We start from the raw sequence: 25272 nt of genomic DNA on the forward strand, positions 1-25272 counted from the left end.
AGGCCTTTATGTGTAATTTCAGCCATTTATCTACACATTTGTCTATAATTAAACAGTAAAATTCCCCCATTCATTCATACCTTCCCTCCCCTTCCTTAGTATAATATTGGAATTAGGAGCTTAAGAATGTGAAAGTTTGAAGTAACTCTTGTTTGAAAATAGAAAAAAGTTATCCATAGTCACACAGGATTATGTCTGGCAGCATAAGACAAATGAGGTTCATAGTGGATGTTCGTCATTCCTTTAGACCACCTGACAGGCAGAACAGCCTTGCTGGGGAATAATACCCCCCAACCTTTATGGATCCCCACCTCCCTCAGTAGAAGCTTTAGTCTCAGAAAATTTCCTAACTCTCTACTAAGCATGTGAGACCTAGGCTCACACAAAACCTGTGCATCAAAGCTAAAATACAAAAGAAGGATCCATTCTGGAGATAATAGCAGTAGTTACCTCTAGACAGCAACGGAAGAGGTTCTAGAGTAGCAGTCTGTACTCGGTATCAGCAATCAAACCGCAGAGTACGAGGCACACAATAGTGGCAGTGAAGACTCCACCATGATGTGACTGTGAGCCTTGTTTGAATGCCTCTTTCTTTGGCACCCCTGAAGATTATGTGAGATACCTAATAACTCAGTAAATACTATTTCTACTTAAACTAGCCAAAGTTGACCTCCATTGCTTGCTAAAAATACAAAGCCTAAATAGATAGAAAAGAAAGTGAAGAAAAGTTAAGAGTTAATGGACCAGGGGCTGGGTAGATGAAGAGGTTAAGAAGCTAAGTATCTCTTTGGGATTAAATGAGGTCAAAGGAGAGCACCAAAGTCAGCTAACCTCTCTATCAAAGAACTTCTATCTAGTTTAACAGCCTTTGTTAAAGAAGGAGCTAATTTCACATTAAAAGAGTTAACTTCCAACTTGTTGCTAATGGTACCTGCTTTTTTCCCCAATTCTTTCCCACCTGGTATATACCTCCTAGGGAAAAACCTGGAGCTAAGACGTCTCTATTTAATCCCAATCCTAACTGTACCAATTTGTTATACAATCATACAAACTCACTTAACCTCCCCAACCATCTAAAATTTAGTCCCTCCAACATTTCAAAGGTTCTCTAGCACTAAAATTGACTGAATATTTTAACACTGGAATGGATGAAATCTTACTGTTATATGCTCCCTTCTACTACAAGGTCCCCTTTTATAGTACTCTTATTGTTTTAAAGATTTATTTGAGAGGTAGCAGGGGGGAAGGGAAGAGGGAGAGAGAGTCCCAAGCAGACTCCACGCTGAGCACAGAGCTCAACACAGGGCTCAATCTCAAGATGCTGAGATCACGACCTGAGCTGAAACCAAGAGCAGGGTGCTTAACCAGCTGCACCACCTAGGCACCCCATAATACTCTTTAACACTGTAATTAGCTGTTCACTATTTCGCCCTCCCTGCTGAGGGAAGAGATATTATGGACTGTATCCCTAGCATCTATGCCAATGCTCAATATCTAAAGAAGAAATTTGTTGCTAATGGTACCTGCTTTTTTCCCCAATTCTTTCCCACCTGCTCATTAAAGAAAAATACAATATAGACTTAAATAGCTATACTCCTAATAACCAAAATCTGGTTAACATTTTAGTATGTTTGTATTTATTCTGATAAAGACAAAAGCCCTTTTAAAACAGTTTAATATTTTTACATTTTTTTCATTTACTGTGTCAGTGCATCCCATTTTCCTGGTTGCTTTACAGGTAAAGTAATCAATACTCCTTGAACAACTATGTGGCATAAACAGACACTTTTACTGGCCTGCAAGCTAGTGGCTACACTGGTACAACTACCATGTATTACTTATTCAATCCTTGATCACTAGTTACTTCAGGTTTCAAATGTGGTAATCACAACAAAATTTAAGTGCTAAATGCCTGAGGTCTCCACTAATAGGAAAGGCCTATGCTTATATTAACAGACAAGACAGAAGCAGAGCAGCTGAAATTTTCAGTGAGGCAAACAAAAATAAGTTACAGTTGGTCCAGATTTAAATTCTCAATCCAGTTGTGCCACTGACAAAATTTTGTCCAAAATCCAAACCACAAGAAAAAATACTGCATACTAACTCTGAGATAAATCAGGAAGCAATTAGATATTAGGGATTCTGGCTCCCCCAAAATAAGCACCCTTTAAGAAGGCTGCCATACTGCACCGCTCCAAGAGAAGCCCATTCAACATCACAGTCTGTATGAATGGCACCCCCTGAAGTTGTACAGTGCAAGATCTCAAATACTATGGAATAAAGAATAAAACTTCAGTTTAGCAGCAATACAAATCAACTTTATTATTGTCTAACTCATGGAAAATTGATTATATGGTAATTCTAATAGAATCAAAATAATTCCAGTAAAATCAGATTATTTACCTCAAACATCCCATTTTCTTACCCACCGCTGATAAACGGGCATCCACTGTGCTTTGAAAGAAAAATCTATGCCCTATTTCAGATGGTTATATTTAAGGTTATCCATTTTGTGGAACTAATACATAAATGATGAAAACAAGTATACCCACACTGAGAAGGAATTCATTCTTTCCAGATTTACAGTGAAGCAGCATCTTTGCAAAATCAGAAAACAGTAATAACATTATAAGGCTCACTGTATTATGGTAAGCTCTCTTCTCTGCACTCTAACCCTCCCAACCACCTTAGAGCTAGATTAGTGTATTAAACAGATAAAGAAGTAGAGGTCAAGTGGGCTGCACAAGCTAGTACTTGGCACAGCTACAAATCAAGCCCAGAAAGCCTACCTCCACATTCTGTGCTCCTGCCACACATAACCCACACAGCTCCACATACCCAAAATCTTTTTGCTCTTCAGAATTAGGAAGTAGATCCAAGACATTTAACACACTAAACGTTATTTTGCCCACAAAGCAGCATTTCTACCATTTTGAAAAGTCGACTGTCACTTAAGAGGTAAGCAGCTGAGTAAATGCTACTGACTAAAAAAGCAAGAGTATTATTGGGCGGTATGGGTGCACCTTCTGCACAAAGCTATCCCTTACATACTTTCCTCCCTACTGACTCCCCAGCTACACTAGTCCCTATAAGTCAAGGCCCAGGTGTAGTGTTTGCAGCCCCAACACTGAGCACCACAAAGTGTCTCACATTCCATAAGGGCTGAATGAACAGACCTAACTACTACTGAAAGAAAAATACAGAGAGGGTAAAGGGGGATTCAAGAACTTCCAAAAATGGTAAGCCCAAGGTTTTATGGTTCCAGAAAGTGGCCATAAATGGCAGGAATATGGAGAAAAAAAAAAAGGGATTTTTTTTTTTTTTTTAAGTTTTAAACCCAATCTTCATGAACTATTTCATACTTCTGCTCAAAAGCTTTGCCCTTGCCATTCTCCTTACAAGTTGTGCACTTAAAGGACCAAACACTAAGCACCAGAGTATCAGGCTTAAGTTTCTTTTGCCCCTTTAGTAGCTTTGATAATCTAATCATCTTTCTCAAGTTTAATAATGATCATTTGCTAATAAGAACTGGTTGACACATTAAAGATTCAGTCTTCTATCTCAAGGTTTTTGGAAGAATTTGAAATTAATCTCATTTTCTTGAGTACTTTCCAGATTTTAATATTTCACACATTATCAGTCTGGTTTGAAAGTTAAATAATTCTTTTTTTAAGATTTTATTTATTTGAGAGAGAGAGTAAACAAGAGAGAGAGCACAGGCTGGGGGAGAGGCAGAGGGAGAGGGAGATGAAGGCTCCCCACTGAGCAGGGAGCCTGATGCGGGGCTTGATCCCAGGACCCCAGGATCATGACCTGGGCCGAAGGCAGACGCCTAACCGACTAAGCCATTCAGGCGTCCCAAAAGTTAAATAATCTTAAGAGATCCAGCTGGAGTATATAACTCAGTGGATATTCTATTTTTCTGTGATTTTAGATGATTATTTTGTCCTGTGCCACTAAGTCAGAGAAAGAAATGACCCAGACAACTCAGATTTTAATATAACTGAAATAAGCACAAATTTACATACTGAGGCAGACATATTATATGATAGAGCATCTGTGTACAATAGTACTGGGTCAAATTCACCCATTTCATGTGGGACAGCCAGAGTCTCTGCAACAACATAATATGAATGCTGGACATAGGGCTTGCTAGGAGTGTGAACTAATATGATATGTTGTAAAACTGCACCTAAGCAAAAATAACAAAATTTCAAACAAAGATTACAAAAGCTTACAAAATTATAAAATAACAGATGTAAATGGTCCAACTGAGTGGTTTCCTTGAGGAAAGTAATTAGATGGCTGAGAGGTGGGCGATACTTCAAGCTAGTATCCTTTTGCTGAATTCTGTAACATGTCCAAGTACTACTTACCAAAAAAAGCAAGAAAAAATGTTTTTAAATAAAATCACCCAAGGAAATTGGATAAGCATTGTTAAGTAACCCTATTTTGAAAGTGACAATGTTTTATTATCAAGACAACCCTTAAAACTCAGAACAGACAAAAATTTTTAAAAATGCTATTTACTGTTATGGAAAAAACTGGCTCTCATATACATGGCTGGTGGGATTACAAGCTAACCCAACCTTTAAAATTTCATGTCTTGGAATTTATCCCAAGGAAAAACTGTGAATGTGTTCAAAAGTACAGCTCCAGAAATAATGGTCACACCAAAGCCTATGAGAATGTGTAACACCACAGAAAAATATCCTTCTATGTAAGTGAAAACACACACTTCAAAACAGTATAATCTTTTGATTAAGTGTTGTGCTGGGATGGAATGTTCTAAATCTTAAGATGGTGGTTTCATAGCTGTTGTCAAAACTTAAATGGTACACTTAAAATGGATGCATTACTTGTATGTAAATTATACCTTAACAGAGTTTATTTAAAAGGGGGAAAAAAGCATAGTGTATGTCTTGGGCTTGCTGAGGGCAGGGAGTGGGTCTTAATTTGGGTAGACAGGGCCCCTATTCACCTGAGTATTTATTGGGATTGAGAGGCAGGAGCTACACTGACCAGGGACTCCGCACTAAACTCTGCAGATGAGAGGTGCTGCAGTGGAGCAATGCAGGAGGGAAGAACCTAGAGGAAAAACACCAAGAGCCAATGAGATGGCTTATGACCATTGGCTGCTAAACTCCTAACTCTCCAATAAACACCCTTTAAGAAGGCTGCCATACTGCACCGCTCCAAGAGAAGCCCATTCAACATCACATCCGTAACTTGCAAAATGCTTGTAACTACGTAGTGGATTCTTTTATGGAAACTGCTTAAAGGGCTGAACTGTGTGTTTGGGTTAAATGCATATACCATCCCAGAACCAGGGACAAAAGAAAATCTCAAAATACTGCTAAATGGCCAAACCCTCAGCAGGATATGGGATTTTCAGATGCTAATAAATTAGAAAGCTAGATAAATTTAGTTAGAACTGGAATACATCCAAGGTGTAGTGATGACAAAAGAATTAATCCTTAAAACTGACCTGAATGTTCACACTGTTGTTTCATTTAAGCCTCAGAACCACCTCCAGAAACATACACAAGTGGCAGAACATGATTAGAAGTGCACTGCAGTCCAGGGCTCTTTTACACTTAACACCTGGTACTTGGAATCCTTAGCCTCCAGCAGCGCTTCCCATCTATACATTCATGTTAGGTGAATGACAGAGTTGTAACTGTAAGGTGAATCTGAGCTAAAAACAGAAAATGTTTCTTAATTTGTTCTAATAGTGTATGAAGGAGTGTCCTCAGAACTGAGGCAGTCACCAAGGATAGGGGCAAGGGTAAACTCCTGACGTACCATTTGCCTGTATCCTCTGGCACTTTCTCTAAGCCTACTTTCTTCTCTAACATCCTAGCTTGAATGCACACAGTTCTGGTCTAAGATTTGAGGGTTGGTCCAAAAAAGAGGGGGGGGAAAATTCAACTGATTTGGAACAAAGGCATTTATCTATGGTATGTGTTGCTTACTTTAAAAAAAATCCTGACAAATGGCCTGTATGGGGGGGGGGGGGGGTTGGGGCCGCGGTCCCCTTACCCTAAGCTTAGTCAAAACAAAAAGATTTTTTTTTTTAAGATTTTATTTATTTATTTGACAGAGAGAGACACAATGAGAGAGGGAACACAAGCAGGGGGACTGGGAGAGGGAGAAACAGGCCTCCCGCCGAGCAGGGAGCCCGATGCCGGGCTCGATCCCAGGTCCCTGGGATCATGACCTGAGCCGAAGGCAGACGCTTAATGACTGAGCCACCCAGGTGCCCCAGAACAAAAACATTTTTTAAAAATCTCAAAATCCCTAATTCTGCAGGACTGAAGTCAAGCCAAATACTACCACATCTTTTCCCTATCATGGGCTGGGCCAGAAGGTCAGGCAGCTTTCTATCTCTAAAACCTCTACACTGGGAAATTTTATCTGTGTCAGATGTAAAGTAATGGTCTCTCACTTATCCTTCTATACTTTGTGATTCTGGAGGCGGGACTCTGCAAACCACACTTCTGCTTTGCCAGGGACTCGGCACTAAACCCTGCAGATGAGAGGTGCTGAAGGGGGACTACGAGGGGGAAGGTGCTTCTCCCGGGTTTCTTGTCTGTCTGAGGTGCCTGTGAGCATCATCCAACATCCCTGCAGCACATTCATTCAATCTGCAGTTTACCCCACACTGAGAGCACCAGCTTAATGGTCATGTGTCCCTGTAGAGGGCAGGACTCTCTGCATCGGAGTTCTGCATCCCAGATGGGGCTCTGCATCCCAAGTTCCTCAATTTTAATAATTTCAATCTTTTTTCTGTTTTCTTCCCAGACTTGGAAGTGGTAGCTGCTTCCTATTCTACCTCCACAATACTTTAAAGCTCTCTTTTCACCCTTTCAGTCACCCAAGTAACAACTTTATATATGTGACAGCTCCCACATGTTCACAGAATCGCCACAGTAAGGATAAGCCTAGCTGCCTGCACACCTCCTAGTACTACCCCTAGTATACACCTCCAAGTGGCTCCTTGCCCTCCACTCTGCAAAAGATAAAAGGATAGCTGGAAGTAGAAGGGCAGTTATGCCAGTTAAGGAAATGCCAACCCCAGAGGGTGCCCATGCAAGCACCTCAGGTCCCTAGATGTCTGGGAACCCTTCCACTTGAAAAGGTAGAAAACACAATGCCCGTATCTGGCAACTAAAATCAAATTCAGGATTCAAAGGGTGGTTTACTCAAAAACACTAATTCGAAAAGATATATGCATCCCTATCCCTATGTTTACTGTAGCATTAAATAAAATAGCCAAGATATGAAATCAACCCAAGTATCCATCAATAGATGAATGGAAAAAGAAGATATGGTGTGTGTCTGTGTTTGTGTATATAGTGGAATATTACTCAGCTACAAAGGATGTGATCTTGCCATTTAGACGACATGGATGGACCTAGAGGGCATAATGTTAAGTGAAGTCAGACAGACAAAGATAAATACAATATAATTTCACTCATGTGGAATTTAGGAAACAAAACAAAAAGAAACAGACCCATAAATACAGAGAATAAACTGATGGTTGCCAGAGGGGATGAGCAAAATGGGTGAAGAGGAATGGGAGATACAGGCTTCCAGTTATGGAATGAATAAGTCACGGAAATAAAAGGTACAGCATAGGGAATATAGTCAACAGTACTATAATAAATAGCACTGTATGGTTACAGATGCTAGCTACACTTGTGAGCATAGCATAAGGTATAAACTTGTCCAATTCACTGCACTGTAACACCTGAAACCAATGTTACACTGTGTCAAATATACTTCAATTTTTTTAAAAAGTGGTTTTACTGGTATCAATATGTAAGTTTCACAGACATCAGCACCAACACTATACCAACTAAGATCCACCCTTCCTCACTTTTCAAAGCAGGAGACTACAGCTAGATGCTCTTCAGAGAAATATCTGATAATATGCTCAAAGACAGACAGACCCAAGTGTGAATGACCCAAATCTTGCCCATAATGTGGCAAGATTTTTAAGACTCCCAATCACCATACAACCAACTTCTCCCAAACCACACTTCTCCAGTACCCCTGACAAAAAGATATAGGGTCCAGCAATTTTGCACACAGCTTAGCATCGTAATACTTTGAGGCAACACTTTCACATACATCTAAAGAAAAAGGTAACCTACAGAAAACAAGATTAAGGAAGGGGACAATACCTGGGATCTCCCTGCCAGAGGATACAAATATCCCTTCTCAATCTTTCTCACTCCCATCACAAAGCTTTTTCAGTAAAGATAAGAATAAGACTCTTAATAGTGAGGGAAATGGGTAACATTTCTGTACTTTGCAATTAATCACATTTTCTCAAGATATGTGTCTGTTTCCTAACAGAAGCTATATGACAGACTTTATGATATAAAAGTGGCTGATATATACCAACCAGAAAGAATTAAATTTTTTTCAGTCTGCCATAAACAGAGGGAACTGTCTATAATCAGTATAAAGAACAAAGCAGATACTCAACATACAAATACTTGTAATGTTTAAGAAATTAACACACATAATTCATAACCATAATTGGCCTGATGATTCAACTCAAGAAATAAAGAAGCACTTTGGAGTAAAGACGTGTATGTGTGCACTCAAAGAATATTAAAACTGCTGTAACTTGATTACTCCTAAGAGGGAACATATGCTAATTTTACTTTCTTTTTTCATTGACAGTAGACCTGAATAGCTGCATTTTTTAATACACACCTGTGGGGCACAGGGAACGGAAAGTCTGCTCACCAACTAGGACTGGGTTCTTGGTTGTCAGGGTCCTGCTGCATCCTATCACAGGAAAATCTGCTACAGTAATCCCTACAATGAAGGGAGCCAGCATTGGAATTCTCCACCTTTGTTTATGGCCCTGTTATGGTTAATCCACTATTATCAATTAAGCAGTAGAAAACAGAAAGGCTAATACGTATGTGTGTGAACCATCTATAGGCTTTTTAAAAAGTATAGGCTTTAAAAAGATCTATAGGCTTTTTAAAAAGTATATATGGTGCTCAAAACTTTGACCCAGGCAGTGCCAAATATTTTATTTTTCCAATGGTTATGAAAAGCATATTAAAATATTTCTTCATCAGCTTTAAAAATTAAGGAAATCCTGCCATTTGCAACAAGGAAATTATGCTAAGTCAGTCAAACACAGAAAGACAAATATGCATGATCTCACGTATGTGTGGAATCTTTAAAAACAAACAAACAGTAGAACAGTGATTACCACAGAGGCTGGAAGGTAGAGGAAAAGGGAAGATATTGATCAGAGAGTAAAATCTTTCAGTTATAAGATGAGTACGTTCTATATACCTAATGTATCATATGTGACAGTTAATAATAATGCATTGCATACTTAAAGCTTGCTGAGTAGATCTCAAGTGTCCTTACAGCAACAAAAAAGATAACAATGGAAAGTAACAGATATAAGTTTTTGGTAATCATTTCAAAAGGTATACACATATCAAAACATCATGTTGTACACCTTAAATATACAGTTTGTATTTGTCTAAAAAAAATTTAAACATATTTTTCACTATAATTAATGACTAACAATAGAACCAACATCTGTTTCCGAAGGTGCCTTAAAAGGATCCCAGAAAATAAAGCAAATTACTTAGGGGCACTTGGGTGGCTCAGTTGGTTAAGCGTCCGCCTTTGGTTCAGGTCATGATCCCAGGGTCCTGGGATCAAGCCCCACATCAGGCTCCCTGCTCAGCTGGGAGTCTGCTTCTCCCTCTCCTCCGTGCCCCTCCCCACCTCGAGAGCTCCCCGTGCTCTCTCTCTCAAATAAAAAAAATTTTTTAAAAAGCAAATTACTTATATTTTATCCCTGATTTTCTTTTCATGAAACCTGTAGAAGTAACAGAAAATAGTATTTCTAATTCTAAACCACCACCTACTTGTTATTAAGAACATAAGATGACTACTGTCAAGGTTTTCCCAAGAGAGTAGAGGAAACAAACCCAAAACACAGAATGCTGGACAGTCACATGTGATGAAGGATGCTTCCGGCAAACAGCATAATTCAGAAGTTGGAAAATACATCATGTTGGCTGGTAAGCAGTATCACTATCAGAAGTTATATAAGAAAGGGGAGAGAGGAAAGAGATGCCAATGAAGTAATCAAGACAAAAAGGCCAGCTTATATGCCAAGTTAAAAAGTTTGAACTTTACCCTATATACAGTGGATAGCCACATGATCACATCAATGTTTTTAGAATAATGTGATGGAAGGGAAGGGAGGGAGATGGGTGGGCAATAAGTGAAGACTGAGAGATGAGTTCTGAGATTATTGCAAAAACAATCGAGGGAGGATGAATAAGGGCCCACATAAAAAGACAACTGGAAGAAGACAGGAATGGGTTAGGAGAAGCCAGAAACATTTCTGAGGCTGAATCCATTGGGGGCTTACTAGCAAACTGAATGTGGAAACGAAGCAAGGGGAGGGAAGAGGAGGAATAAATCTCAGGCAACTAGGTTAATGTTGACATAATAAAGAAGAAACACTAAGTGTTTCATGAGGAGAGACAGCAAAATGAATACATTCTGTTAAAAAAAAAAACGGTTGATTTAAAAATGTCTGCAGGAGACAAGAGACTACGGACTCTGAGAAACAAACTGAGAGTTTCAGAGGGGACGGTGGGGGGGGGATGGGTTAGCCTGGTGATGGGTATTAAAGAGGGCACGTACTGAATGGAGCACTGGGTGTTACATGCAAACAATGAATCACGGAACACTACATCAAAAACTGATGATGTAATGTATGGTGATTAACAATAAAATAAAATTTTTTAAAAAAAGTCTGCAAGACATCTAAGCGGAGATAAAAAGTAGGCATTTGGAGACCTGAAATTCAGCACTAGATTTTAGAATCACTGATCAATGTGGACTGAAGCCAGGTAAAAGTAAATAAAGGTGTTCAGAAGAATATATAATGAGAAAAGGTTCAAGGTCTGAACCCCAGGAGAACATAAACATTTAAAGGCTTTAAAACTATCAAAGCTGATAGGATACAGGCCTGCATACTAGTTATACTGGAAAAGTATACATTTATTTCAGAATAATGCTAACACTTGGCATTTATGTTTTGTTTTTTTTTTAATTGCCTAAGAGCCAGTTTAAAAGCCAAAAGGGAAAATCAGTTCCAGGATTATGCGAACATGGCTTTTTCTAACTGTTTCAAATTCTGCCCAAAGGGATCATATAATTATCAAATTTTAAAACAGGAATCAGAAATAACTGAGGCCTGGGGAAAATGACTTGGCCAAGGTCACAAAGTTTCTTAAACCCTGAGATAAGAATAAAAGTCAGTGCTGATCCTTAACCATTATTCACCAGCATTAGCTTAATTTTCTGTGTCCAGCAATCAAGTCCAATCTTCAAAGATAAAGATTTATGACCACTAAAAAAAAAAAAAAAAAAAAAAAGATTTACTACCACTGACAATTTTTTTTAAAAATAATGGTGCACAAGGCTGAAGAATATTTCTTAAATGTTCTAAAGGAATGTAGGTTTCAAATATGACTAGTTTTGGGGAACCAATACAGACTATTTACCTTATAAAACTACTGCTTTGCTTCATTCAGCATTGTCATTTCTTAAAAGTTATTTACTCAGAAAACTTGAGCTAAAAACTTTAAAAGGGAATGAAGTACTGATACATGCTATAACGTGAACCTTGAAAACATGCTAAGTGAAAGAAGCCAGACACAAAAAGTCATGTATTATATGATTCCATTTATATGAAAAGTCTAAAACAGACGAAACCAGAGAGACAGAAAGATAAGCAGTTCTCAAGGGTTGAGGAACTAGGGGGGTGGACAGTGACTGCTAACGAGTATAGGGTTTCTTTTCGGGGTGATGAAAATGTTCTGGAATTAGTGGTGATAGTTGCAAAACTTTCTGAATTATTAAAACCCACTGAACTGTACATTTTAAATGGATGAATCTTATGGTATGTGAGTTATATTTCAAAAAAAATAAATGAAGCATTTAGGTTTTCCTTCCATATTCAGTAAGATGTTAGCCATTTCATCTATAAACTGAAGACTGAAATAGCAAAAGAAAATGAAGGGGGAAAATATCCATATTAATTATTTTGGTATATAACATACTTAGTATATTAATTGAATTTCCAAAATGACACATTCATAAACACTTCTGAAGAAAAAAACTTTTTCAAATTAAGACTGCATTTAAAGTGTCTGTGTACCAAGCAAAGAAGTGCTGACTCATGTTACAGCTTCAGCACTGCTCAAATATCTTCCTGGAGTTTGATATGTCTAACCTGGAATGACATTCTACTCCCCCCGCCACAACTCACTTTTCTACTTACCCTTCAAAATTTAGCTCAAATGTCACCCCACTAAAAATATCCCTCCCTAAACCAATCTTGATGGTTTCCCCACCCTGGACTGTCATGTCTTTGGTGTTCCCATTGACACCTTTGCTTTCTATGTATGAGAAGGTACTGGCTATGTGATTCTACTTGTATCTTGTATCCCCCACATTCTAACCATCTTTGCATTGAAGCCAAGCATACCCAAGGCCTTCGTTTCTGCAAGGTGCACATAAAAATCATGTGGAGATCTTAAAACATAACAAAAAACATGCTGGGCTGCTATATGTTAAATTTACAAATGCCACAGATAGGGCGCCTGGGTGGCTCAGTTGGTTAAGCAACTGCCTTCGGCTCAGGTCATGATCCTGGAGTCCCGGGATCGAGTCCCGCATCAGGCTCCCTGCTCAGCAGGGAGTCTGCTTCTCCCTCTGATCCTCCCCCATCTCATGCTCTCTCTCTCTGTCTCATTCTCTCTCTCAAATAAATAAATAAAATCTTGAAAAAAAAAAACAAATGCCACAGATAATTCTGATACACAACCATGAATTAAGTACTCAGATTATAAACAAGTGTTCACAGAAAATGTCTTCTAGTTCCTACCACCCAAAACAGCGGTCCCAATTAAACTGGGAGAAGATTCTGGTAGGAAATAGGCAAGGTTTGGCCAAGAATTCACTGATCTCTAATCACATCAGTGGCAGGAACCTGAATGGAGCCTGCAGCACTTTCAGTTTAACCCTTTCCTGACGGACACCAATAAAGACAGGGTGGACAGAGTGCTTTATTTGAAAAAATGTTACTTAATGGGAATAGCTCTTTTACAGCTAAGGGTAAGAAATTTCAAGCTTTATAGCTATAAATCACTGTGCCTCCAACTGTGAAAAATACCTTTTCTAAAAAGCCAAAGCAAGAATTACAGCATGTGCAGGCGTGTAGGGGACTTATACTGGAACAGCGCGCTTGTCCTTCTCTCCAAATGGGAGTGAGGAAATTAACTCAGGTACAAACACCCTCCCTGGGTTGAAAACCAAAATTCCATTTAATATATAAAGGAGTGTAAGATAATTCTAATCTATTTTTAGGCTTACTGAACGAAAAAATTCTTGTTTAAAATTAACATTAGAGGGGCGCCTGAGTGGCTCAGTTGTTAAGCGTCTGCCTTCAGCTCAGGTCATGATCCCACAAGCCCTGCATCCGGCTCCCTGCTCAGCATCGGCTCCCTGCTCAGCGGGAAGCCCGCTTCTCCCTCTCCCACTCCCCCTGCTTGTGTTTCCTCTCCCACTGTCTCTCTCTTCCAAATAAATAAAATCTTAAACAAAAAAAAGGAAAAAAATTAACATTAGAGAGGTTATGCTCTGATGCAGTGATACCTCAAATGTATTTTGCTGGTAAGAAACAGCAGGAAAGAGAGGAATAGCTGCTCTTTAGTTCCTTGTCACCCGAACCACAGACTTCCCCAAATCAAAGAATCCAGGAGGGCAAGAGAGGAATACACCACCCCAGACCAAAGTCATTCCATCTTAAGTGAAACTATTCTAAACAGGGACTCACTTGTGCAAAAGCCTCTAATTAAACTACAATAAGGAGACTTCTGATGAAAAACAAGAAAGCTAAACACTTAGATTCTGCAATGAAATATTTTTCCACTTCATTTGTCCAAATGATCATACAAACACTGCCAGTTATTATCTAGGGGCAGATAAGCTCTGGTGCATTTCATCTACAGCACCTGCTGTCCATAGATTTAGATTGCTTAAGTTCATATCACAGCTCCACCAACCACTTAACCCCTCTGTGCAGGTTTCCACATCTGTAACGCAGGGCTAAAATTAATATTCATATCATAGGTTTGCTGTCGAATTAAATAAATTAATGCATGTAACATGCTTAGAACAGTGCCTAGCACATAGTAAGTGTTCAATAAAAGATATCTTACATAATAAAAACTGTATGACCAATCTCACTTCAGGAACAGTTGTCACACCACACTCTGGTGAATGATTCATACACTGTCTGAATTTAACAATCCAAAATTCTTTGCCCAACAGTTTTTGATTCCAACTCTCTAAACTTAGTAATTAGACAGTAATACTTCTTGATAGGACCCTAATAATTACATAAGACACTATCCATCACACATACTAGATTCCTGGAATATGGTATACTTTCGTGTACTCTTTCTCTTCCTCTTTTTCTCCTTCCAGCTTTCCTACCTGCTATTCCATCTACCCAAAACTCATTCTCCCTCCTTCAACTTTGTTTTTTTTTAAGATTTTATTTATTTGACAGAGAGAGAGAGAGCACAAGCAGGGGGAGGGGGAGAAGGAGAAGCAGGCTCCCCGTGCAGCAGGGAGCCCAATGCGGGACTCGATCCCAGGACCCTGGAATTGTGACCCGAGCCGAAGGCAGCGGCTTAACCGACTAGCCACTCAGGCGCCCCTCCCTCCTTCAACTTTAAAAACATTCCCACAACCTTACTATCCTTCATCCTCAGACTATGGTAAATCCCATGTGTATCTTTTCGCATAACACACCTCACTTTAATTTCTTGTTTCATGACTGAGTTTTCCCTTAGATAGTGATGCACTTCTTGTTCACCAGGCTTAGTGCTAAATACATATTATGCATCCAGTAAATGTCCATTTATTTGAACTGAAAATGTCTTAAGAATGGACCAAAAAAAGGGATAATAAAAAAGCAGAGAAATCGCAATTTCATAGAAAAATGAAATTTGGCCTTGGGCTCTTACTAGCTTAGTAAAGTCACTTTTGTCCCTGCCCTATAGTAAGAGGAGAAGGGGATGGTAATCCCAATTGTCCTTAAGGGTCATAAATACACAGAGACTTTATGGGAATAACATTTTCCTTAGTATAAATTATTTTTAAAAATCTTGGAAAGTTGTAAATAAAGGCACCCATAGTCTCAAGACACAAAGATAACATCTGTAATGCTTCTTTCTAGTATTTTCCTGACTACAATGCCTTTAATCACTAGACTGTAAAGACTTTGAAAATAAAAACAGATTTGCTCAAAACAGACCAAATTACTGATCAAGACATACTGAAAACTAAAGAAGTTTGAAAATCTGAACAGATTAGCCAAAAAGCAAAATATGTCAACATCAGATTCTGAAAACAATGTCTAAAAGCACTTAAGGGCCCTTGGCTGGCTCAGTCAGCAGGGCATGTGACTCTTGACATCAAGATCGTGAGTTTGAGCCCCACGCTGGGCACAGAGATTACTTATCAATAAATAAAATAAAATAACTTTAAATTATAGCTGAACCCTAATCATTTAGAAACATCTCAGTTGCAGGCCATATCAGAATAATAAAAATTTTTATTTCTAAGTATCCTTAAGGGATTTTCGAATAGCTACAACCAGGATTTTAAAAACATAAAATACCATGAATAGTGTGGTATAGCTCTTGAAAGCATAGCTAATAAAGAAGTCTTTCTGTTGATCCTCTGAGGGCTTTTTACCAGTTACCCAGTTCTTCCAATCACACAATAACGGTTTCTGCCACCAGAGATGTTAGCGTCACAGTTCTCAGACTACGGTGATCCTACATCCTATCTAATCCACAAATTAAAGATAACTATTTAACATTTCAAAAACAAACAAACAAAAAATACTTAAGCACTTTTAGAAGTTGCTAAGATTTCAAGGGACGTTAACTGATTCCCTATTATTCCATCTCCTAATTTATATATCCATGCTGATGTCTTTCATATACATTTGCAAAGAAAATTTCAACTGTATAATAAAATAACGGTCTAACACATGTTTCATACAAAAAAGGAATATTTCTTGATATAAAATTACTACATATGCCTTTCAGATCTACTTTGTTTTTAGAAAGTAAAATTATATAATAATTAGGCACCTACATCAAAACTGATGACTACAAATGTAATGCCCAAAGCCCCTAGTGAATGCTATCCTCATTCCCTTGTTTCTGGTATTTATTTCTCTAGTGCATAAACATCTATTACTCACAGTAACAGATTTAAATGTATGTTCACAATCCATACTACCTCAATCTGTAGTACAACTTATTTGCTTCTTAAAATCATTTTCACACAAGTAAACCATCCTACAGGGTATAGGGAAAAAAGCGAAGTTACCAACTTGCAGCAGAATCCTAATCATCCAAATTCTTTGGCCTACAGACTCATCAGAGAAGGAAAAAGATGGGCATCCTCTAATGTATAAAACTCTATAGCTGTAAGTGGTCACAGTGTGGAAAAAATTTAGAACTTCTGCAAAGCGAATGCATATTTTTTTTAATTTTTTTTTTTTTAAGATTTTATTTATTTGCGAGAGAGACAATGAGAGACAGAGGGCATGAGAGGGAGGAGGGTCAGAGGGAGAAGCAGACTCCCTGCTGAGCAGGGAGCCCGATGTGGGACTCGATCCCGGGACTCCAGGATCATGACCTGAGCCGAAGGCAGTCGCTTAACCAACTGAGCCACCCAGGTGCCCCCAAAGCGAATGCATATTATCTCTGATGCCATAGTTACATAGAATGGTAGATAGTCAGAAGTGTTTGATATTTTGACAAAACTCAATTCTAATGTGAGAGTTGATCAACCTGGACTAAAGAAAGTGCTTGACACTTAAAGCTTAAAAAAAAACATTCAACTGCTTTTTTTAATTTACTTTCAATTATGCCCACATTTCATAATCAAAACATTAGGCAGTAAATTAAACAGTATCCTTATAACCTGAAAAAAAATTTTTTTTAAAGATTTTATTTGACAGAGAGAAAAAGACAGTGAGAGAGGGAACACAAGCAGGGGGAGTGGGAGTGGGAGAAGCAGGCTTCCTGCCGAGCAGGGAGCCCGATGTGGGACTCGATCCCAGGACCCTGGGATCATGACCCCAGCCAAAGGCAGATGCTTAACAACTCAGCCACCCAGGCGCCCTATAACCTGAAAATGTAATCACTACCAAAAGTAGTCCAGGGATTCTTTTTTTTTTTTTTTTTAAAGATTTTATTTATTTATTTGACAGAGAGAAACACAGCGAGAGAGGGAACACAAGCAGGGGGAGTGGGAGAGGGAGAAGCAGGCATCCCGTGGAGCAGGGAGCCCGATGTGGGGCTCGATCCCAGGACCCTGGGACCATGACCTAAGCCGAAGGCAGACGCTCAACGACTGAGCCACCCAGGTGCCCCAGTCCAGGGATTCTTAACTTGGAATCCATGGAGACAAAGAGGATTCACAAATAAGCCTGTCAAGAACCTGAATCCCCAGAAGTCATATACAAAAAATATGGTTTATTATTCTAGAATGGTCAAAAAAAAGTTTGTTTTTTTTTAAGATTTATTTGAAGAGAGAGAGAGAGAGACCACGAAGGGAGGGAGGGGGAGAGGGAAGGACAGAATCTCAAGCAGATGCCCCACTGAGCATGGAGCTGGAAGCAGGGCTTGATCTCAGAACTCTGAGATCATGACCTGAGGTGAGATCAAGAGTCAGACGCTTAACCAACTGAGCCACCCAGGTGACCCAAAAAAATTCTTAACAGAAAATTCTTAAACTGGGACAACAACCAAAAGAGACAAGAACCATAATGTTTCTGGTCAAGTTTTTACTATAAGAGTTTATCAGTTTCCTAAGGATGTTTTAACTACATATAACAAGTCCATCCTCAACATGTTAGATTTTCATGCCTTTTTTTAAATGGGAAAAAATTGGGGCGCCTGGGTGGCTCAGATGGTTGGGCGTCTGCCTTCAGCTCAAGTCATGATTCCAGGGTGCTGGGATTGAGCCCCGCATCGGGCTTTCTGCTCGGTGGGGAGCCTGCTTCTCCCTCTCCCTCTGTCTCCCCCCTGCTCATGCTCTCTCTCTATCTCTCTCAAATGAATAAATAAAATCTAAAAATAAATAAATAAATAAATAATAAATGGGAAAAAATTATTGGTCAGACTTTCAAGGCTCAAAAATAGGGCCAGTTATCTGAATCACTTTTCTCACTAAAAACTACCTTATGTACTAGAACAGATATCAAATGAATGGCTTTTAAATAGTGATAGGAAAAAAGTGATATCTGTATTTTTAAAAATTACAATTATTAAAGTAAAAAGTATATAGAACTCAAGTTCAATGCTGAGTCAGACCATTATGAGTTTTTACCAAACAGAAGAATAAATTCTAGGAAAGACTGGTGAAAATCTATTCTGAGCAGGTTGGTTTGCCAGGTTTTAATCAAGTAAGTCAACTCCTTGAGTAAGTTAACTATTGTTCTCAAAGCTGTATTTTACTGTCTTCACGATTAACTTTGAGAAGACAAAAGAACATCATTCTGTTAAAGTAACATGTAAACTGTAAATCTTTTTTTTTTTTAAAGATTTTATTTATGTATTTGACAGAGAGAGACATAGCGAGAGAGGGAACACAAACAGGGGGAGTGGGAGAGGGAGAGGGAGAAGCAGGCTTCCTGACAAGCAGGGATCCCGATGTGGGGCTCGATCCCAGGACTCTGGGATCATGACCCGAGCCGAAGGCAGACGCTTAACAACTGAGCCACCCAGGCGCCCCTAAACTGTAAATCTTAAATAAATTATTGACCAAGGCCACAACTACAGATCTCATTTATCTTCTCCCAAAGTAACTCTAATTCTTTATGAGGAACCGATTAGGAAGGACTTCTTATTTTAGTTTCTTTTAACCTACGTGATTTTAAGCTTTAATTGCTCAGTCACTTTTAGAGACTAAAAGAGTTCTGGCCGAGGAGAAGAGAGAAAAAAGCAAATTCTAAAATTCTAGCAAAACAAAGAACTGCCAAGATTCAGTGTAACTCACACTTGTGCAAAATACCACTAACTATAAAACCATTCATCACAGCATTTTGTATAGCAAATTTTAGAGACAATCTAAATCAGCAATAAACAATTGGTTAAATTAAGGTCTAACTACATGGTTCCACAAAGAACCCCTTTAAAAATGAGTCGCCTCAAAGATACATTGGTGGGGGCAGGGCGCCTGGGTGGCTCAGTTGGTTAAGCGACTGCCTTCGGCTCAGGTCATGATCCTGGTGTCCCAGGATCGAATCCCACATGGGGCTCCCTGCTTAGCAGGGAGTCAGCTTCTCCCTCTGATCCTCCTTGCTCTCATGCTGTCTCTCATTCTCTCGCTCTCAAATAAATAAAATCTTTAAAAAATAAAAATAAAAAAAACAAGATAGATTGGTGGGGGGCGAGGAGATTAAAGTATTTGCATCAGGAGGAGGGGAATAGGCCTAAATATACATACTAAATCTCTTTGGTCTTTCTGGAAGAATACACAGTAAAAATTATGGTTGTCTGGGCAGGCAAGTGGAATGCTGAAGGGCAGATGAGAGAGTCTTTAACTTTCTCCATGTACCTGTTAGAACCTTTCAAATGCTGCACTCCATGTATTTCCTATTAGACAAAATAAAAAATTGATTTTTTAATGAATTAGAGATGAACTTTTAGCTCAGAGATTAACTTTTAGCTCAGAGATTAACTTTTAGCTCAGACATTGATTTAGATAGAAATCTACTAAGCAATAACGTCAAATTATGATATAGAATAACTCTCCTAAAACTTTCTTCCAAAGATTGAAGCACATTCATTCATTCATTCAATATTTCAGTGCCTATTACACTACATCCTCTAGGGATTAGAGCAATTCCCAAGTCATCTAAGAATCCCTGCCTTCGTGGAGCTTTAGTAGGCGCAGAGATAAAGAATAAATAATATAACTTCAAATAGTGATAAGTGCTATAGAGAGGAGAGGAGGAAATATGGGGATAATGAGGAACTCTAAGGGAGGGGGAGAGGAAAACTGTGTTTTGGGATAATTAAGGTAGACCTCTCTGAGGATGACATGTGAGCCAAGAACTGAACGATACGCCAAAACAGGTAATGTAGTAAACAGAAGGAAAGCCCTGTGACTGGAACAAACTTAGCCTCTTATTGTTCAGACTGAGCAAAGCAACACTGTGGTTACAGTAGAGTGACCCAAGGACAGACATGCAGGAGATGACCTCAGAGGTAGGCAGATGCAAGGAAGGCCTTGTAACTACGGGGGAAAAAGTCAAGATTTTATTCTAAGTGTGATGGAGAACCTTTGTAGAGTTGAGAAGGGGAGTGATATGATCTATATTTTTAGAAAGTAACACTAGCTGCTGCTTAGGAGACTAATACAGTAGGCTAGGCAACAAATGATGGAATTGAACAGTGGTTTCAGAGAGATGGGTAAATGTAGCTGATTAAGAATATATTTTGAAAGTTGATGCCCTAGGGAATTTGCTAGTGGACTGTATATGGGAATCTGAGTAGGACAGGAAATGAGTGAATACTAATTCAAAAAAATCATCTTATATCTGTATAGTTAATTAAAGTTATCAAAGTATATTTACATACATTGTCATTTCATAATAACAAGAGGCAGGGGAAGGTCACACTGGGTCAAGATCCAAGTTCTGTCCCTTGCCAGTTTTAAGACCCTAAGAAAGTCATTTGAATGGGTTTCTAGACTATAACGGTAGTCTACTTCACAAGATCAAGATCTACAAGTATTAAATGGTATAAGACTTTTGTAAATGCAGGAGCACCTGGCTGGCTCAGTTGGTGGAGCATGCGACTCTTGTTGTCAGGGTTGTGGATTCAAGCCCCACGTTGGGTGTAGAGATTACTTAAAAATAAAATCTTAAAAAAAAAAAGAATTTCGCAAATGTAAATAATGACCAGTTGGAGGTAAACAGTATCCTATTAACAGCTGTCCAATGAAAGACGGTGTGTTCCTACAGTTCAGGACAGTACAGCTACCTACCCTGCACCACCACCACCAGCATATTCCACATAGAATCCTGTATTGCGGATGACAAAAAAGAGGCAAACTTTTTAAAAATTCTGATTAAAAAACAAACATTTTCGGGTACCGTGTTGCTCAGTAGGTTGAGCATCCAACTCTTGGTTTCGGCTCAGGTCATGATCTTCCGGGTCTTGGGATCGAGTCCAGTCTGGGACTCCATGCTCAGCGGGGAAACTGCTTGAGAGTCTCTCCCTCTGCCCCTCCCCCCACTCACTCCGCACACATTCTCTCAAACAAATCTTAAAAAAATTTTTTTCACTGATAATGGGAAAATATACATAATACAATGGTAAGCACTAGAAAACACATTATAGTCTTGTAATCTTTCTAGGGATTGGAGAAAACAGTTCTTTTAAGCTAAGCTATAAATGACCATTAAAGTAAAACCACCTAACTTTTCCAAGATAAAACCCAAATGAAGTCACCTTTTATTAAAGAGGTGCTATCAACAAGATACTGTAAAATTAAGACCATATTTATGAATTATCACTGTATTGGTTAAAATAGTAAAATGAAAATACCTAGTGTAAACTAAATTGTGTGCCAAAAAAAGTGAATTATGAGGACTTCAATTCACTGCCATAAATCATTTCTGTAACTTTATTAAAGAAGGTTTCACAGAATTTATTTTTCCATCCAAGGTTTTCATATTACCGCAGAGTGTGTCCAGAATCAAGCAAAACTGGAAAAAATGTTAAATCTTCAGTTCATTACGTATTTTGGAGAATTATTACGAATATCAATTTGTAGTATGTAGTCAATAAATAACCTGAATACAGGAAACAAAAATTTGAAGACATCTGGTGTACAGCTAGATACCCCCCATCTCTCATTTTCAACTGGGGCTTCAATAAACATGATTGGGGTCATGTGAGGAAAACCACATTGTAAGGACCATCCAACGCATACAGCAATTTAACTGCCTTGGACAGAGTCTGAGACAAATCCATAATACAAATTCTGCACCATGAAAGTTCACATTAGACTGCAGCACACAATGACAATCTATGCTACTTCTCTAATTTCTAAGAATTTCTACCTTATAAAAAGTCTTATTTCGGGGCGCCTGGGTGGCTCAATCGTTAAGTGTCTGCCTTTGGCTCGGGTCATGATCCCAGGGTCATGGGATCGAGCCCCGTATCGGGCTCCCTGCCCAGCGGGAAGCCTGCTTCTCCCTCCCCTACTCCCCCTGCTTGTGTTCCCTCTCTTGCTGTCTCTCTCAAATAAATAAAATCTTAAAAAAAAAAAAAAAAAAAAAAGTCTTATTTCTCCAAATCAAGCAACTCTAGGTCAGAGACATCCCCCCATCTCAGATATATTTAAGTTGCACGAAACACTGCACAATACATCACCCATTAAAAGATCTTGAATTTAGTATGCATCTCCCCTCAAACTTCAGAACAAGCTAGATTAAATACACGTTCACCAGGTTATATAAAGGAAATGATGCTGCAATTTAGTCACTTTAACTCGCGTATTAAGGAACACAGAAGTTCAACTAAAATTTTCATTAAAAATGACAAGAAATTTCAACGTTTTGCTTTTATGTACTGCAAGAAATACCGTACATCTGAGGACCTGATATTATGTAAAGGATTTACAAAACCAATATGTCCATTTTTCATAGTCCCATATGTATTGGAACAGTTTAAACATTAAAGTGCATAAAATCGGGAGGCAAAGGATTTCACCAAGTCCCCCATACCTGCTCTGCCCCTCCCCCCCCATGTTGTGTTAAACTATTTCCTCTGAGCAGAAACCGCTCTCAAAGAGTTTGCCAACCAGAGTAAAATCACTTCACAGAGATAACGAGCGGAAACGTATTTAAAAGAGAGGAGATAACGAAAGCGAGGGCAGAGGGGCGCGCAGCCTCGTGTCCCTCGACCCCCGCAGCCTGCGGCGAACATGTGCCCACGGCCGCAGGACGCGCGGCCCTCCCGGAGCCGCCTCCTGGGGCACAGGGCCCCGCCCGGCATCACGCTCCTGGTTCATTCATTCTGAACCCGGGGCTTCCGCTCCCCCCGCGCTCCCGCCCGGCCCGAAAGAAGGCTCCAGGGCCGAGGGGCTGTGTCGGGCCCCAACTCCCGCCCTGAGTCCGGGCCCCGCCACGATTCGCGCGCGCCCGCGGCCTCCTCCCGGGTGGTCAGGCCGCGGAGGCCCGCGCCGGCCCGCGCCCAAGACTAGAACCCCGCAACCCCGCGGCCCCACCCTCCGCCAGGGTGCAGGCCAGGCCTTCCCCGCCCGCAGGGCGGCCACAGGGAAGCCCCCGGTCCCCGCCGCCTGGCTGCCCCACCGCGGCCGGAAGTCTCTCTGGAGCCCCCTCCCCAGCGCCTGACTTCCCTCGCCGCCACAGCCAGACCCTCTCCGCGCTGGCCTGGGGCCTCCCAGCGCGGGCCGGGGGCCCGAGGAAGGGAGGAGCCGCGCCGCGCGGTCTGCCAAGCCGCCAAGAGCAAAGCGCAGAGCCGGGGGTTGGCCTGGGCGGTTACCTTGATAATCCTGCGGGGAAGCCCAGCCATCTTGTCAGATCCCGAGTTCGGCCTCTGGTCTCGACTCCGGCTCCGCTCGCCTCACGCACGAGTGGAAGTCCAGGGCTCCACTTCCGGGGGACGTTGCCGCGCCCGCCGCCGCCGCCGCTGCCGGCGCCGCCGCCGCCGAGGCCCCTCGGGAAATGTAGTCCCTGCTCGTGCGCGGGCGGGCTTCCCTAGGACCTGGCCCCCTCCCCCGCGTTCTCCGCCCCAGCCCCGGCCTGGGGGTGGCGGAAGTGACGAGCCCCGGCGGGGCAGGGACTTGGGGGAGGAGACGCGAGGCGGCGCGGAGCTCTGGCGCTCGTGGTCGAGCCCGCCGCGCGACGGTGGGATTACGCGGCCGACGCCCCGCAGGCCTCTTACCGCGGCCACGCCTGCGCCAGTGGGCGACGTAAGAGAGGCCCAGCCGCGGGCGCAGCCCATTCATTCATCCGTTCGTCTGTTTGTTCATTCAACGTTTTTGCGCGCGGCGGCAGCGGGGAACGACTCGGGTTAAGTTGAGCCGCGGGCTCCTTCCTCAAAGGGAGGTGGAAGACTGCAACTCAGTAGCCATACTCCTAAATGCGGGTCTCGGAAGTTATACAGGGAAACCCTAGTCATAGAGTTTTGATATTTAAATTTTGGTTTTTAAATTTCACGTAAATCGGGCCCCTTAAGCTCAGGGAAGGCTGAAAGAAAGGGTCTGGAGAGAGTTGGGGTGCAGGGAATTGGCTTCTGAACGCAGAGTTGCTAGCTGGAGGAATGACCGAGGACAGGATTAGAGAGCCCAGAGCAATCCCTGAGAGAGGGATTACCCGTGGAGCGCAGGGCCCTAAAGGAAGATTAGAGTGGCGATGCCTGAAAATGGGACTGTTGGAGAAGCATTTTGTGACATTTGCTTGCTTGCTCTGGGATAGGCTTTTCACAGGTATTATTTTACTTCACAGCAATCTTAAGAAGGTGTCTCTACAATGAGGCTCAGAAATGTCAACTAATTTTTTCCAAGATTATGCAGGAGAAAATGGAGCTGTTTTGACCCCGAGCAGGTCTCCCAAAACATGGACCCCTGATTGCTTAACCACAGTGTTTCCTAGCACAGCACAAAGGTAGATGGTGAGTAAGGATGTGCCAGGTGCTGTGCTGGGGGGTGAGAATACAAAGACAACACTGACTGCCTTCCAGTCCAATAGAGAAGAGAGACAAGTAATTAATTACAACCCAGTGTGTTAATGGCTATAGTAGAGGTTCCTCCAAGGCGCTATTTGAGCCCAGAGAGGCATTAATTGAGAAGTCAGAGAAGGCTTTCCCAAAGGGGAAGAGTTGCCCTCAAGGGTGAATAAGAGTCTAAGAGACCCAGTAGGGAAGAGCATGTCAGGCATAGGAAATAGCCTATAAAATGGCATGGGACTACAAGAAAACAAGAAAAAGTATATGTGTGTGTATACACACACACACACACATTGCATTAAAGAAATGGAGACTATGAATGCAAGAAACCTTGTAAAAATAAGAAAATATTATGTGCTGGGCACAATGTTAAATGATTACATGGATCATCTCATCT

General features: G+C 40.7%; 1 protein-coding gene across 1 annotated transcript in view; it reads right to left on the reverse strand.

Moving 5' to 3' along the window:
* The window catches only part of UBE2N (ubiquitin conjugating enzyme E2 N), a 36354-nt gene extending 12481 nt beyond the window's left edge, over positions 1-23873 (reverse strand). The window contains exon 1 of the mRNA XM_006735459.3: positions 23691-23873. Within this exon, the coding sequence (XP_006735522.1) occupies positions 23691-23720 (30 nt within the window). The 5' untranslated portion in view covers positions 23721-23873. The remainder of the gene's footprint in view (positions 1-23690) is intronic.
* Between the last annotated feature and the right edge of the window lie 1399 nt (positions 23874-25272).

Source organism: Leptonychotes weddellii, chromosome 5 (genome assembly GCF_054177405.1).
Source record: "Leptonychotes weddellii isolate Sample4059 chromosome 5, ASM5417740v2, whole genome shotgun sequence".
Classification (NCBI taxonomy): Eukaryota; Metazoa; Chordata; class Mammalia; order Carnivora; family Phocidae; genus Leptonychotes; species Leptonychotes weddellii.